Source organism: Trichosurus vulpecula, chromosome 2 (genome assembly GCF_011100635.1).
Source record: "Trichosurus vulpecula isolate mTriVul1 chromosome 2, mTriVul1.pri, whole genome shotgun sequence".
NCBI classification, from domain to species: domain Eukaryota; kingdom Metazoa; phylum Chordata; class Mammalia; order Diprotodontia; family Phalangeridae; genus Trichosurus; species Trichosurus vulpecula.
In genome coordinates, this window is record NC_050574.1 from 264,310,346 (window position 1) to 264,325,106 (window position 14,761).

At 44.4% G+C, this 14,761-nt stretch overlaps 1 protein-coding gene across 3 annotated transcripts in view; it reads right to left on the reverse strand.

Moving 5' to 3' along the window:
• LOC118839668 (von Willebrand factor A domain-containing protein 5A-like) overlaps positions 1-14,028 on the reverse strand; it is a 31,320-nt gene extending 17,292 nt beyond the window's left edge. The window contains exons 1-15 of one of the 3 annotated variants that reach the window (XM_036747174.1): positions 13,961-14,028; positions 8,806-8,857; positions 8,480-8,682; positions 7,859-8,081; positions 7,542-7,714; positions 7,123-7,237; positions 6,137-6,303; positions 5,782-5,870; positions 5,420-5,564; positions 4,313-4,392; positions 3,901-4,015; positions 3,078-3,242; positions 2,486-2,586; positions 2,016-2,269; positions 1,331-1,438 (exon numbers count right to left, since the gene is read on the reverse strand). In XM_036747174.1, coding sequence (XP_036603069.1) covers positions 1,331-1,438; positions 2,016-2,269; positions 2,486-2,586; positions 3,078-3,242; positions 3,901-4,015; positions 4,313-4,392; positions 5,420-5,564; positions 5,782-5,870; positions 6,137-6,303; positions 7,123-7,237; positions 7,542-7,714; positions 7,859-8,081; positions 8,480-8,682; positions 8,806-8,848 — 1,981 coding nt within the window. In that variant the 5' untranslated portion in view covers positions 8,849-8,857; positions 13,961-14,028. Of the gene's footprint in view, positions 1-1,330; positions 1,439-2,015; positions 2,270-2,485; positions 2,587-3,077; positions 3,243-3,900; positions 4,016-4,312; positions 4,393-5,419; positions 5,565-5,781; positions 5,871-6,136; positions 6,304-7,122; positions 7,238-7,541; positions 7,715-7,858; positions 8,082-8,479; positions 8,683-8,805; positions 8,858-13,485; positions 13,765-13,871 lie in introns of those variants that run through there. The other 2 variants (XM_036747173.1, XM_036747172.1) reach the window with 2 other exon arrangements.
• Between the last annotated feature and the right edge of the window lie 733 nt (positions 14,029-14,761).

Genomic DNA, 14,761 nt, shown 5'->3' on the forward strand with positions numbered 1-14,761 from the left:
ATATTTTGCACCCATCTACACATCTGTAATTTAAGGGATACAGGTATAAAATACCTTTATTTTTAACCATTTTTGTGACACTGCTCTCCATCTGGCCAACCCTTCTCAGTCTCCCTTCCTGAACCATCATTCATGCAATTCCCTAACTGTGGTTATACTCAAAGGTTCTTCCTGAGGACTTCTACTTTCTCTTTATACTGAGTGGGTGACATAACCAGCTCCCATAAATTTAATTACCTCCACGCAGATCACGCCCAGATCTGTATTTCTAGCCCTCATCTCTCTCCTAAAGCTATAATCTCACATGACCAAATGCCTATTGAACATTTTAAACTCAGTATCCTGTAGGCATCTCAAATTCAACATGTCCGAAAAAGAACTCAGTATCTTTCTCCCCAAATCGATCCTTCTTCATAATTTATTTCTGTTAAGGGCACGGCCATCCTTTCAGTCTACAGGTTTATAATCTTGGAGTCATTCTCAATTCCTCTTATTCATCCCACACAGACAGATCAGTTGCCAAATCTGCTCATGTCTACCTCCCATAGCACTCACTTCCCTTTCTATCCACCTACATGGTCATCAACCTAATTCACTGTCCCTGGGATTATTGCATTGTTTCCTCACTGGAGTTTCTGCCTTAAGTCTCTCCCCACTCCAATCCAACCTCCAGGCATCTGAAAAAGTGATTTTTTCTAAAATGCGGACCTAACCATGTGACTTCCCTTCCTAATAAACTCCAGTGACTCCTTATAACCTCATTGATCACATAGTAAGGAGCACTCCAGACACATCTGTAATAGCAGATCCTGGAAAAAGAGGGGGCTGTTTGGTGCCAACCTCCATAAACAAGATTGCTCTTCTTTTAATGCAAGTCTGGTAAAGATTGGAGCAGAGAAGAGAGAAGAAAGACCTGATGCTAAGCCACCAAGAAGAGTGCACCTTTGGGAAGAAATAATATGTGACCAAGGGACAAGGCAACCAAGCAAGGGCCATAGTGGTAATATGGAAACAAATCAACTTCCTTCCCTTGCCTAACACTTTTCAGACATAAAGCCTCAAAGAAATAAGCATTTAGAACAAGAGGTTTGCAGCATACAAAGGGGTAATGACCCAAAGCAGAGTCCAGAGGTCCCCTCCCCCAGCCATGGAATCTTCTCTGAATATGATGCTTCAGCTACTTTGGGGTGATGCCATTTTAAAAGAAGACTTTTCTGAATTAGCAAACCTGGCAGTCTAATTCTTTGTGAAGAGAGAGCAAGTACTTCTGAAAAATCCTACAGGTGGAATAGGCCAAAATACAAAATAAAAGAAAAAAATGGAACCTTACCACTAGCAGGTATGTCTGAGTCACCATCATGATAATCATCAAAATATGCTTCCATAGTGTCGATTGTGGAAAGACATAAAGGTATAAGGCAAGGAAATGCAGAAACACCTGAAACGCAGCAGGACAGGAGTTAAGATCAGAAAGGCCTCAGTATCCCTGGATCAGGCAGGAAGTCTAGAGGAAGGAAAACTATTGTCCAAGATGTGTGGCCCCTGGCATACTCTCTCTCTCTAGCTATAAGATCCTCCCCCAGGAACTTCTATCTCTGTGTCAAACTGGTCCCCTACACCATCTGTTCACTGTGTCCCCAGCATCTTCTTGGAAGGTAATACTGAGCTACAGAACATTTTGTACCCATCTACTTAACTGTACTTTCAGGGATACAGGAATAAAATGGCTATAATTTTAGCAATTATGGCTTTCTTAACCTCTAAGATTTCTACTTCTTGATATTTTCCCCTGTCAACTTTATTTCTTTTTTCTCTATGATTTTTCCCTCTCCCCCAAGAGATACTTCCTCCCCTGCAATTGCAGCAGGAAAACTACTCCAATAAAGGATATGAAAATTCCAGCCATGATTTCCAGAAAGGAAAAGAAAAACACCAAAAAATTTGGTGTTCCAGAAAACACAAATATGACTTCTTTATATCTAGAATATAAGTAAAGGGACTCAGATCCACTTCACCTGCACTTCTTGCAATATGGTGCAAAGCTGAGGCACTGCCATAAGTAAAAGGCAATGGAATATCCCTCCGACTCAGGGGCCCCTGAATGGGCTGATTGAGCTCCTTGTTGATAGCAACGTAGGCAGTGTGAGAGGAGACAACTCCCGACTGAAGGCTGACATCCACCACTTTCTTCTTCTCTTCTGTAGCATCCTGTAAGTTTCCATCAAGGGTCTGGATCAAGGACTTGGCAGCCAGGCGATGAATAGTAAGTCTGAAACAAGACAATCTTCTGTGCTGCCTGTGGGGACCTGGGAAGGTAGTCCTAACCCCTAATTCCTAAGGATTCTCAATAGCCAGGGAAAGCAAATGGGGAATAAAAAGAGTAAATGTCTGGGTCCATAGGAGAGAGATTAATGAGAAATGGAGAAAAAGAAGCCACAACAACAGGCAAATAATAAAGGAGGGAGGAATGGCCAATGATTCTTACTTGTCATCTGCTTTGGGCTCCAGGGAGAATGGCACTGTGTTCTTGAAGGCATCACCTTGGAGTGTGTAGTGAAGACACATCTCACCTGCTGCCTCTTTGGACTAGAAGAGGAAAAGCAGAGAGGTCAGGGAGTAGACAGACCTTTAAGGGGAGTCTTGAGGTCTAAATCACAGGTATAAGATTATAGCTCTAGAGCTCACACTAATTTCAGAGGTCATCCCAGTCTGACCCCCTCACTATACACAGCTGGCAACAGATGCCCAAAGGTGCTCAATGACTTGTCCCTGATCATAAGTCATAAGCATCTAAGGTGATATTTAAACCCAGGTCCTTGGATCCCAGAGCCATGACTCTGTCCCACATATCACACTAGATCAGAACGGAGCGAGGTTCAGGGAAAAAAAAAACAAACATTCTCAAAGTCCGGGTTTACCACAAGGGAAAGGAAATTAGAGCACTTTTCCTCCCTTCCACATGCCATCCTCTAGATAAGCCCAATAACCACCCACTGACAAAAAAGGAAAAGCCCAGGATACTGTTTGGACATCTGCTACCACAACCATGGAACAAAAAAGTAGGAACGGGCACTTACTGCATTTGTCCCTTTCAACTGGGCATAGACGATTAACCTCTGACCCTGGAAGATGACAGTAGGAGCTGGAGAGAGCAAGGTAGTCTCTATCCCAGGGGGCAGAGTCCAGGTCAGGGAGACATCCTGTACCACTGGCTGCAGAGCCCGCTTGAGGGACCGGAGAGCCTAGGGGAACAGAATGGAGGCTGCAGAGTTTGAGGTGGAAGGGAACCCAAGAAAAGGAGAGTTTACAGGAAGGGAGGGGACTTGATAGGAGGGGATAACTAAGGGCTGAGAAGATACTTCCTCCTCCTTGGTCAGGTGAGAAACCAGGCTTCAACCCTCTTCTAAACTCCTGAACATATCACAGCAACCTGTTCCCCCAATTCTTTTTGTCATTTACAGGAAAATTGAGATAGTGGGATTTTTACAGTCGACAACGAAGGTAAATCCAAGATGTAGAGCCACAATGTCCAGGGAAGCAGTGAAAAGTCCTGGTCTCTGAGGTCAGCTCCAGTCTTTATACGTTTCATGTTCATGTCCCTTAAGTGTCTGTCTGTCACGACCAGAGACTTTCCCAGGGAACATCCTGGACACCTTTCAACACAGAGCGAGGTCACCCCAGCGCCACGCTCAAGAGCTCTCAGATCTACAGCCATAATGAATGGCCTGAGGCCCAGAAAGGGAAAGGTCCCTCTTCACCCACCAGGCACATTCCCAAGCACCTCAACACAAAAAATGCTTGAGCATAGGACATGGGGAGAAGGACTTACCCCTACTCAGGTAACCGCTGTGGTGCCTCAGTGTGAAACAGATGCTTTTGAAAAAAAGAAAACCATCTCACCTTGGGCTGCATTCTGTCCCTGCCTGTGATGAACTCTGCAGTGCCCCCAGCTGCCCGAGCAATGCCTTTAACGAGACCGGTGGAAGCCCCTTCTCCAATTCCAAAAGAGAAACACCTGTAATGAGAGGACAGCAGGCTGCGCAAAGGAAGTCTCAGGAAAGGCTTTCTGACTCCTACTTCAGTGGGGAATTAGAGGACAAATGCCTTAAGGGGTAGAGTCCTGCTGAGGGATCAGAGTCCTTCTTTAGGTACCTAGCCATCTACAGATCATCATCACAGAATCATAGATGGAGAGCAGGAAGAAACCTCTGAGGCTGTCTGGCCCAAACTCCTCATATTACAGATGAAGAAACTGAGGATCAGAGCCATGGTGAGTAAGTCTGAGTCACAGGCTGAATCCTGAAAACCATACCTGTGATTCTGACTGTGGCGTTGAACTTCAGCAATGACCTTCCAGGTATCACAAACTTCTCCATCTGTGAAGACGAAGAGCTGCGAAGGGAGACAAGCAACCACAGATCCTGTCAAAGTCACGTCAGGTTCCTCAGCCCAGGGCTCTCCTGACCCAAACTACAGCAGATGTCCCACTGTAGAGCAGGCTTCCTCACTATTCAGTTCCACACTACCGTGGGTCCGTAAGGGGAGGCTGGAGGCCACTTGTCAGCAGCCTGTAAATGTGTTAGAGGTTTGATATGGGGCCACGGCAAGGAGAAGGCTATAAGCATTGATGAAGCACCTATTATGTGCCAGACACTATGCTAAGCACTTTAAAAGTATCTCAACAACTGTGATGTAGGTGATTTCATTCAGAGCACCTGGGAGGGTTTAGAGCCTCCTAAACTGCTGCGTCAGGGCTTTCTGTGAGCAGGACCTTTCACTGGAACCCTGCAGAGATGTGGAGAGGCAGTGGGTGTAATAGAAAGAAGCATGGACTTAGAGTCCATCAGTAAAGACCTGGGTTCAAAGCCATCTCTATCACTTAACTAGTTCTGTGGCCAGGAGCAAGTCTCTCAACTCAAAACCTTAGTTTGCCCAGCTGTAAAGTGGAGGAAATAACATCTGTAGGACCAACCTCACAATGTTGTTGTAGGAATGAAATGATACAAATTATATCATTATCAGTTAATTTCTCATTCGTGTCATTGGCATCATAAATTGCTATTTGAGTTTTCAGTTGTTGTTACTGAATAGCCAATAGGTCTCATTACTAGTGCAAGGGGTGAGATCCTTCTTATATGAGGGGAGACTCTATTTGACCTCCCCAATCTGTTCTTAAGATTGATTTAACATGAGGCACCTAGGTGGTCCAACGGATAGAACACCAGCCCTGGAGGCAGCAGGGCCTGAGTTCTAATCCAGCCTTAGATACTTACTAGCTGGGGGACTCTGGGCAAGTCACTGAACCCCAACTGCCTCCAAAACAAACCTGATTACCTCTGACTTCAGACAGGATTAATGCTAAGGACCCATTAACTAAACAGGACTTGTGTCTCCCTTTCTCCCAGTCCCAGTTCCTCACCTGCCGAGGGTGGCCTGGCCTGCAGGACTTGCTATAAATGTCCTTCAGGGGCTCTAAGATTTCAGTCCCTCCCAGGTTTGCTTCTAGAGCCTTTACTCTCTGCACAGCCTCCTCCATGGACTTCTGGGTATACTCCACACTCTCTCTGAGACACATACATACATACACATGAGAGTTCCATGAGAGACATTTTCCAGCAGTGTCAGGAACTTAAGCCTCCTCCCCCTCTCATAAGCCCCAGCTCCAAAGACAGGGCTTATCCTAGAATTCTGTAACTATACCATTTGTAATTTCTGCCTCAAAACTTCCCCTTTTACCCTCCATCCTCCTCCCCACCTCAGCAACTCTAGCCAGAGACTCACGGAAAGAATGACTCAAAGGAGGATCCAAAGCCATAGATATTGAAAAAACAGCCAAGGGGCAAACTCTTCAGCAACAGGACCAGAGTTTCCTGAGTGAGAAGAAAGATAGATAAGACATTTTTTAAAAAGTGGAGTCTGCCAATATTCATCCTTGAGATACTAAGGTCTCACCCTGTTCTCCCCTCCATGATTTCAATCACAGTGAGTTACCCTTTAAGTGGTAACATTCAAATTCAGCCCAACATAAACAAATGAGCAGTACCTTACAAGATTAATTTACTCTCATAAGTTCCATTTTTACTCCTGAAAAAAATGTATGCTAGAGGGGTATAAAAGAGGGGAAAAAAGCTGGTACCTTGGCACTCTCTATGCGTGACTGGGTACATTCTTTACTATTCATTTGGGAACACATGCTCCCTGAGCGGTCCATGAGGAAGATAAATTCAGCAGTGTTCTCTCCCTGAGACTCAGGGATGCTAGGGTAGAAACTCACCATCACAGCTGGATCTCCCATCATGGAACCTACCCAGAGGAAAAAAAATAAATTAAATTAAAAAATGAAAACATATACCACAGGCCAGCAGAAAACAAAATGATGTGGAAAAGGAGCTGAGTGAGGGTAAAGGGTTTAATTATTACACCTTGAGCTTGTATTTTTGGTTGGCATTTTTGTCCTAGTTGCAAAAGAACTTAAGACAACTCACAAAATTGCCAATGAAAATCTGAACAGGGCAATGAACCATCACATGCAGACCATACATCTAAATCTCTCGACATTATGAGAAGAACATCAGAACTACACAATTGGGCTGGTCACACAACAGAAGAGACACTCCCAAAAGATCTCATCCAGCTAGAACCATGTGCCTAATCTAATCACCTTAAACTGAAGATGGATAAAATGTAAGATCCTACCAACAAAACAAACTGTGCAAGCACACAGCAGGTAAGCCATAGTGAGACAACAGCTTCTATAAAAAGACAATACATTAGACAGTAGGGTCTTGGCTATCTCTTTCAATTCTGGGATTCTGGGTCTGAGACTGTACTACATTATGATTTTAAATTAGGTCAAACTATCAGAGTATAATGTTCAACAGACAGAGCAGTAACTCTGTTCTTTCTTTGAGCCTTAGCATTTCTACATTTGGTATAATAATGAAATCCTTCCTTGTTCTCTTTCAGCAAGGTAATGAATAACCCTCTTTGGATTCCTGAGACCCCCACTGCATACCATAGTTACAACCATCCCACAACTAATTCAGCACCTCTCTGCCAAGTGTCTGCATGCCTGGAAGGAAGATCCTCAGCAAGGTGAGCAAGCTCCTGAGATTGGCTCACCTGGTTTGGCATCAGCCTGGGCTAGCTCCACAGACACACTGGGTGTGTTCACCTCTCTGTAGTAAACAAGAATCTCCACATCCCGATCAAACTGATGCCCTTTAGCCAAGGAAATCTGAAAAAGGATGGGGCAGAGCATGCTAAGACAAGAAGGAAAATTCCAGGAGCTTCTTCTGGATTCCCAGATGAGAACAAGATGCTGGAGAGTTAACTTCCCATTGGTCAGTGATGTTCGGGGATGGAGTTGATATGAAAAAAGAAAAGTCTAGGTCTAGAAGGAGGGGGACAGGGTACAATATCACCACCTTATGGGTGAGTTCAGGACATTGGACAGTAGCTGGAAACAAAAAAGGAGGGCTTTGAGGTATGGAAGTACGCAGGGGCACCAAAGCAATGATGTTCCCTGCCTAGTTAGTTACCTGGGCAACAGTCTTGTCATCTTCCAAGTACTGCAGGGGACTCAGAGCACAGTTGGACTGGACTTTCTCAATGCCGTTGTGAGAGCAGACGTTGGCACTGACACTAAATGTGTAGGGCAGCTCCTTAGCAGGAAGCCGAGGGATTTGAGAGGTGATGTCTGCCTCAGCTGACTCTGCAATGAGCCACACAGTGAGGATCCCAGGAGGAACTAAGATCCCTTTTCTCACCTAGGTCACAGGATCCAGGTAGAACTAGATGCCTCCATTGTTCTATCCACAATCTGCCACCCCTTGCTACTGGAGGCCAGGCTCCTCACCTTGCAGGACATAGCGCGGATTCAAGATGGTTGGCAGGACAAAGCGAACAGCCCCATCTGCCTCCAGGGACAGTTCCTGAACATAGCTCAGAGTGACAGCAGCCTTCTGGCCAGGGGGCAAATTTCCTAGACTACAGCTGAAGATGTCACCAGAGCTGCTATCCTGCTCCAGAAGGAAGGCTTGTTGGCCTTGGGAGATGGCATTCTCATAATTCTCCTGGGCCTGAGGGGCGAGAGGAAAAGCAGGAATGAAAAAGTCTTAGGAACAAACAGAATAGAAAAAGAAGGCTTTGGAGAGAGAGGCAGAAGGGAAGATAAGGAAAGGGGTTAGGGAACGCAGTCGGCAAGAAAATGATAGCAGGGCTGAGAGCAAAAGCAAAAGCCACTCAGGCTGACTTCTCTCCAAAGGGCTTCAGTAAAGAAACAGAGATTCAGGGCCAGAAAGTCCCTGGAGGACTTCCTAGTTCAACCCACTCATTTAACAGAAGAGAACACTGTGGGCAAAACAGCAGCTCCAGTGAGGACAAAAGCAATTCAGTGTTTCCCACTGAGACTACAATAAAACATACCAATTTAATATGAAGAATGCAAAGGGGAGCCCTGGGGTGCCATGCCTACTACCTGCTGCTTCTCCTGTATTTCTGCCACTATACTCTTCCCATCCACCAGAGCCTGGAAGCTATAAACAGCAGAGTCTTCATCCATGGGGAACACAAAGAACGCTTCCACAGGATCTGCTTCCTCATTCTTGTAGTCCAGGGTTGCAGACACATCTGCCACAAACTCACGGATAGACACAGCCACAGAGATGCTCTTAAGAGGCACTGGAGGAAGGAAATGCACAACAGCCCTCAATTCCCAGCACCAAATACTCCACATACAGCCTACAGAGTTCTGGAGTTCTCTCTCCTTCTTCTTATCCTTGTTTGTACTCATGGTAGACTTACCTGGCTGCTTGGAGCAGGTGAGAAGACCACAAGGGTACTCCATGGTGAAACTCTAGTTAAAAAAAAAAAATGAAGTCTTAAGTAATCCATAAACATTGTTCCAACACCATTGTCGACCTAACTTTTTACTGGAACCAGAATTCTCTGCCAGAAACAATCCACAAGTTGGAAGGCAGGCAAAGGTGGCAGGAAAGAGGGAAAGAAGAGGTCAGAGAACAGACGTGTCTCCATTCAGTCTGAGAAGCCAAGAGTCAAGTTCCCCTAGGCTCAGGTCAGTGACCCACTAACTTAGCCACAGTGAACCTTACTTACTGATAGAACTGTACTAGCTGCTACACAGGAGATTCACAGAGACTAGAAAGTAAGTGGTGGCTTCAGCCCCAGAACAGGTCAAAGATGATGACTGGTGACATAAGTGGGCAGTCCCTCTTGTATTCAGGGAGGAACTATATAGTCGACAAAAGAGTTTGTTTCCATTGGTAAAGGCCGTGGTTATTTCCGAGGAGAGTATACTATTGCTGAACAAACCTCTCTGAGTGACCTAAATCCTAAAGGAAGCCAGATTCTCCTTTTTTTTTTTTTTGGTCATCCTTAGCTTTCCTTACCAGTCTCAGTTCAACCCATGTTTCAGCACTCTTCTCTTTTTGTTTCCCTCATAATGTTTTAATTTTTTAATTTATTTTTTTATTTTTAGTTTACAACTCTCAGTTCCACAAGTTTTTGAGTTCCAAATTTTCTCCTCCTCCTCCTTTCCCCTGACCCAAGATGGCACGTAATCCAATATAGCTTCATGTTAAATTTATTTTCACAGTAGTCAAGTTGTAAAGAAGAATTACAACAAATGGAATGAACCACGAGAAAGAAGAAACAAAAACAAAAAAGGAAAAAAAAGAGAGCCAATAGTTTGCTTCAATTTGCATTCAGACTCTGTAATTCTTTCTCTGGATGTGAAAAGCTTTTTCCATCATGTGTCCTTCAGAGATGCCTTAGAACCTTGAATTGCTGAGAAGAGCCAAGCCAAAGTTAGTCATCAAAGATACCGTGTGTCTGTAATCCTGTACAATGTTCTCCTGGTTGTGCTCCTCTCACTCATCAGCACTCTTGAATGTTATTCTTATATGACAAAGGCATGCATTTGCATTCTTTCTTCATTGCCTGACCTTGCTTTCACCTTCTTTACAACTATTGCAAAAGAAAATCTAAGTTGTTTGTAAAGTTCTCCAAGCAGTCATGGGTTGGGGGGGTGGGGTTTCTTTCAGCTTTTCCCCTATGTCTGGGAATCATTGAAGAATTTCATTTTTGAAAGCAGCCTTGTGCTGAAGTCATCAACAATGGTTGGTTGAATGACAAAGCATTTATTAAGCACTTACTGTGTGCAAAGTACTGTGACACAAGTTTAGAAAGCAAGATAATTCCTGCTTCTAAGGACCTTCTAGTCTAAAGGGAATCTCCAATAGATTCAAAAGTTTCCTACTGTTTTGGAAAACCCGTAGAAATCTAGGTCATGAAATTCACCTTTTCCTGCCTCTACACCCTTTGAAGTCTGCTCTTAAAATCTAGAGCCTGTGTCAAACTCTCCCTGGCTCTCCACTACTCTATCACAAAGTATGATCCAGAGTGATCACTTCCCTACCAAAATTTCTGTCCCCTCAACCCACAACCAGTTCTTCCTCATTGGTGAGCATCAAATTCAAAATGGACTTCCCCTACTTAGTTTTTCCCATTTTTGAAGGATGAAATTATCATTAAAGTCAAAAAAATATTAGTTGTCCTAGTTGGGGAAAGGGAGGGAGAAGAAAAGTGTTCTAGTAGACCTTTAGAGGACTAAAATGTCTGAGTCAAATTTGTGATGTGTCTCTGTGTCCTCACTGATGTCCTCTTTCAGGTTGTCTGCAATATACTTCGATGACAGTATTTATGACATCTTTTTCTGCTACCACTTGTTTTTATTCAACTCTTCTGCCTACCTTGCTTTCTACCTCCAGTTCTTGGATTTTCTAATCAGAAAATCTTCTGAAAGAAAATTGTTAATATAATGACAAAAAAATTATTAATACCAAATGTTATTTGCCACCCCCTTAATGATCCTAGTAATGTCAGAATTTCAATAATGTTTTTACATTCCTACTCTTAAGATATTTACTCATGATTAGGTTAGGCTGAACTGTACCCTAACTCCCCCACCTAGAGATTTTACTATGGAAAGGAACCTAGCCTAAGATGGAGCTCAGTTTCTAACGTCCTTGCCTCCTTCCATTTTGGATTCATGGCATGAAGGGCAAAACAGGCAGAATAAAGTGGGTTTCCTTGCCAAAGTCCACCAGGGACCCCTGACCAGGTCTTGCTACCTCATACTACCTCCTGCCCCTATTCTCAAAGTATTAAAACTATGGAAGTAGCCTTGAGATTAATATGTCTATTTTCTATGAGTTACCTTACCAGGAAGATGCACTGAACACAGAACAAGACTGTTTGCTGAAAAGAGCCAATCAGGAGCTTGTAGTGAGCCAAAGTCTTGCTCACTCCTAGACTCCTTTGCTGGTGTTCACTTGCTAACCTTGCTGAGCTGAAACCCCACCCCCACCTGGCCCAAACCAGCCTTGTGGTTAACTTTTCCTTCAAAGCATCCTGCTTCTACATCCACCTATTTGTAAGAATTGTCTATTCTTTATTCCTCCATGAACCTCCTCTTTGTGCTTTTCAAGTAAAAATCTCCCCTTCTTTTCCTAGGGTATGGGTTCCTTTGTACTAGGGACCACTGTACCGCTGTCTAGTCTTCCTCCTAATAAAATGTTTCTGCTTTCAACCTAGCTTGGACTCCTCTGCATTTTGAGGGGTGAGCTTCACCCTGCTGACAGAACCTATCCCAGTGACTTGGCTCCTGGGACATCCCCCAGGGTGGCAGGTTTCCTACCCTGGTATCTACCCTGGTTTCTCAATCAAAGATGCTTTATTCTTTAACTCATGGCTTTGATTTATCTCAGGACTTGACACTTCTAAATAAGCAATGCCATTGGGTATAGAGAGGGTTGTCACGTTTTAGGAAGTCTTCTCCCAGGCTTTTCTCTACTATGAGCCATAGGTCTGTCCCTGACCTGTATTACTCTCCAGGGGCCTCTCTGGGTAAGACAAGGAGACTTCCCACTGGTACCCTAATATCTTATGGAAAGAAATAGTGCTGCCTTTGCCTATTTCAAAAAAAAAAAAAATTCTGACAAGATAGCTAAGAGAAGATACTGAACATTCGTCAACAAGAAAAGGTCAAAACAGTCTCAAGAAGTCATTGCTAATCTTGACTAAACCTCCCGAGGATACCCAGAAAGTGAAAATTGATGGAAAGTGTTCCTACCCTTCTGAAACCTGTGGAACAATTTCTTGGCCCTCCATGCTCAGTTCTAACATCTATTTTTAAAATATTTTGATATTTGAAAATAGTTTTTCTTTAGTATTTAACAATATTTTAATAAATAACTTCTACTTATTTGCATGCTTTCTTTTCCCGTAGAATACGAGCTCCTTGAGAGCAGAAGTTACTTTTGCTTTTTCTTGTAACCTCAGCATTTGCATAGTGCCTAGCACATGTTTTGGTTGTTCTGGTTCACTCCTGTCTGACTGTTCTTGACACATTTGGGGTTTTCTGGGCAAAGATACTGGAGTGCTTTGACATTTCCTTCTCCAGGTCATTTTACAGAGGAGGAACTAAGAGGCAAAGAGAGTTAAGGGACTTGCCCAGGATCACACAGCTAGTAAGAGTCTGAGGGTGGGTTTGAACTGAGGATTATTCCTGACTCCAAGCTTGGCACTCTATCCACTATACCATCTAGCTGTCTAGGCATATGATAGGTGTTTAATGAATGCTTGCTAATTATCACCTAAAAGCAGTAAAATCTAGGCTCACCCTGAGAACTCAACCAGTGCAGTTCACATTTACTCCACATGACACCCCCAAGTCAACTCTAAACATCCAGTCCCCAGTTTCTCCAAGAATGTGATCAGGAACATTCAGGGAAATCCTAGCTAAGGCTGGGTGGGGCCTGCAAAATGTAGTCAGAACAAAGAGGCCTGCAGAAAGGCCTGGATAATAGAACCTGCAGCATTGCCATAGAGCTGGCTGGAAAGAGAACTCTGCCCCTCCGGCAGCTCTAAGAGTAGGAAGGTATGGAGCAATAAATAGATTGTCCAAAACCGTGGAAACATACAAGGCCTGGGCAACATGGACAAAGCTCTCATAATGGCTGAAAGTTAGAGCTGGAAGGTTCCATAAGAAGTACTAGCTTTTCATTTAACGGGAAATCGATGCTCAGAGGCTGAAGTGATTTGTCCAAGATTCAGAAACAGAATTCAAATTCAGGTCTTCTGAATCTTGGTTCCAAGTCTGCAGTTCTTTCCAATGCACAACCCTTCCTCTCAGGCTTAGGAGGAAACTAAGGCGTTTAATAGCGGGGTGGGGGGAGGACGCGGATTTTCAAAGCTAGTGAACATCAGACTGGTCTAAGCTCTAAAACCGAAGCCCAGATTTAGAGACTTTCTCCCTCTTTCTTAGGGCCACCTCCTCCGTATCTGGCATAAGAAATCCTTGCGGCCCTAATCAGCCAGTGCCCAGTAGTGAAGATGCCAGTTCTTTAAGGAAGACCCCCCAGCCATGAGGCAGAGATAAACCCAGTGACTAGCAGACCTTACATTCAGGACCAGGATCGGCCAGATACTATTTAAATGGCTTCTGCAGGTGAGCCTTGAGGAAGACCAGACTTCCATAGCGGCAAGAAACTCTGAGCAGGAGAGGATGAGGCTCCATTCCTTCTGTCCCAGCGCTAAGAGGGGTGTCGAGTGCAAGGGATACGGAAGGCAGCGAGCCATCGGGAAGAGAAGGAAATACACTGCTCCATACCCAGTCTCCTGGGGTTTACGTGAACGGACACAGACAAATTTCACTCCTAGAGCCTGAACTAAAAGAACAACAGGACTTGCTGAGATGGTTCAGGTGCGGGTGGGGATAAAGCTGGGAGTGAGGACGAGGGTGAGGGTGAGAGAGCGAGTGGGAAGGCTGGAGGGAAATCCACACTCACCATTGGCTGAGGCACTATATCTTGGGAGAGGAAGTAAGATCCCAGGTTCTAGGGAAGGGGCCCACATTACCCATCTGCTCAGTACTTACGACTTGCTAGTTTCCAGAAAAGTGAAAGAAACAGCTGGTTCGGTTTCCAAGAAAGCCCCGCCTTCCCCTAGGCACCGACTACAAACTATGTAATCGACAATCAAGGGATTGTCTGCAAGTTCATTACTCCACATTCAAACGTTCACCATATGTTCTTAAAGGTTCACAAAAAGCCCTTCTGTCAGAAATTCTCGAAGTGTGGTCAGCCTATTACTCCTGGGGTTCTCTAAATTCTTTTCCGAGGGTCCTCAAGGTTGGTATTTTCATGATACTAAGACGTTATTTGCCTACTAAAATACTCCTCCCTTGTCCAACACCACCAACTTCAACCAAAACAAATGATAATAGATTGAATGCAGAAGCTGTTGTGAGAATCCAGATGTCTTCTATTAAGACAGATGTTAGAAATGGGGGAGGGGTGTGTGAAGCAAAACAGTGCTGATGAGGGCACAGTCTCTGAGAACCCCCTTGAATCTGGAGTACAGTCTGTGGGAACTCCCTTGAGCCCCACCCTGAATCTTCCCACTTGATCTAGCTTTTCATGCCCAAATAGCCTCTGGATTGCATTCTGGCTGTTTTCCTCCTCCCTACACCCCCAAACGCCATCAAAATCTCTATACCCTAGCTCTCTTATTGTCTGTCATCTCCAGGTAGCCTTCAGCTATTTCCCACGCTGGAGTCTGACCTCACCCCAGTCACCCCAGTCCACTCTAAACCCCTCATCTAGTCATTCCAGACTACTCAAGACCACCCTAGGTTCTGCTTACAAGCTTTGTGTATATAAGTCTCCTCTTGCCTCCA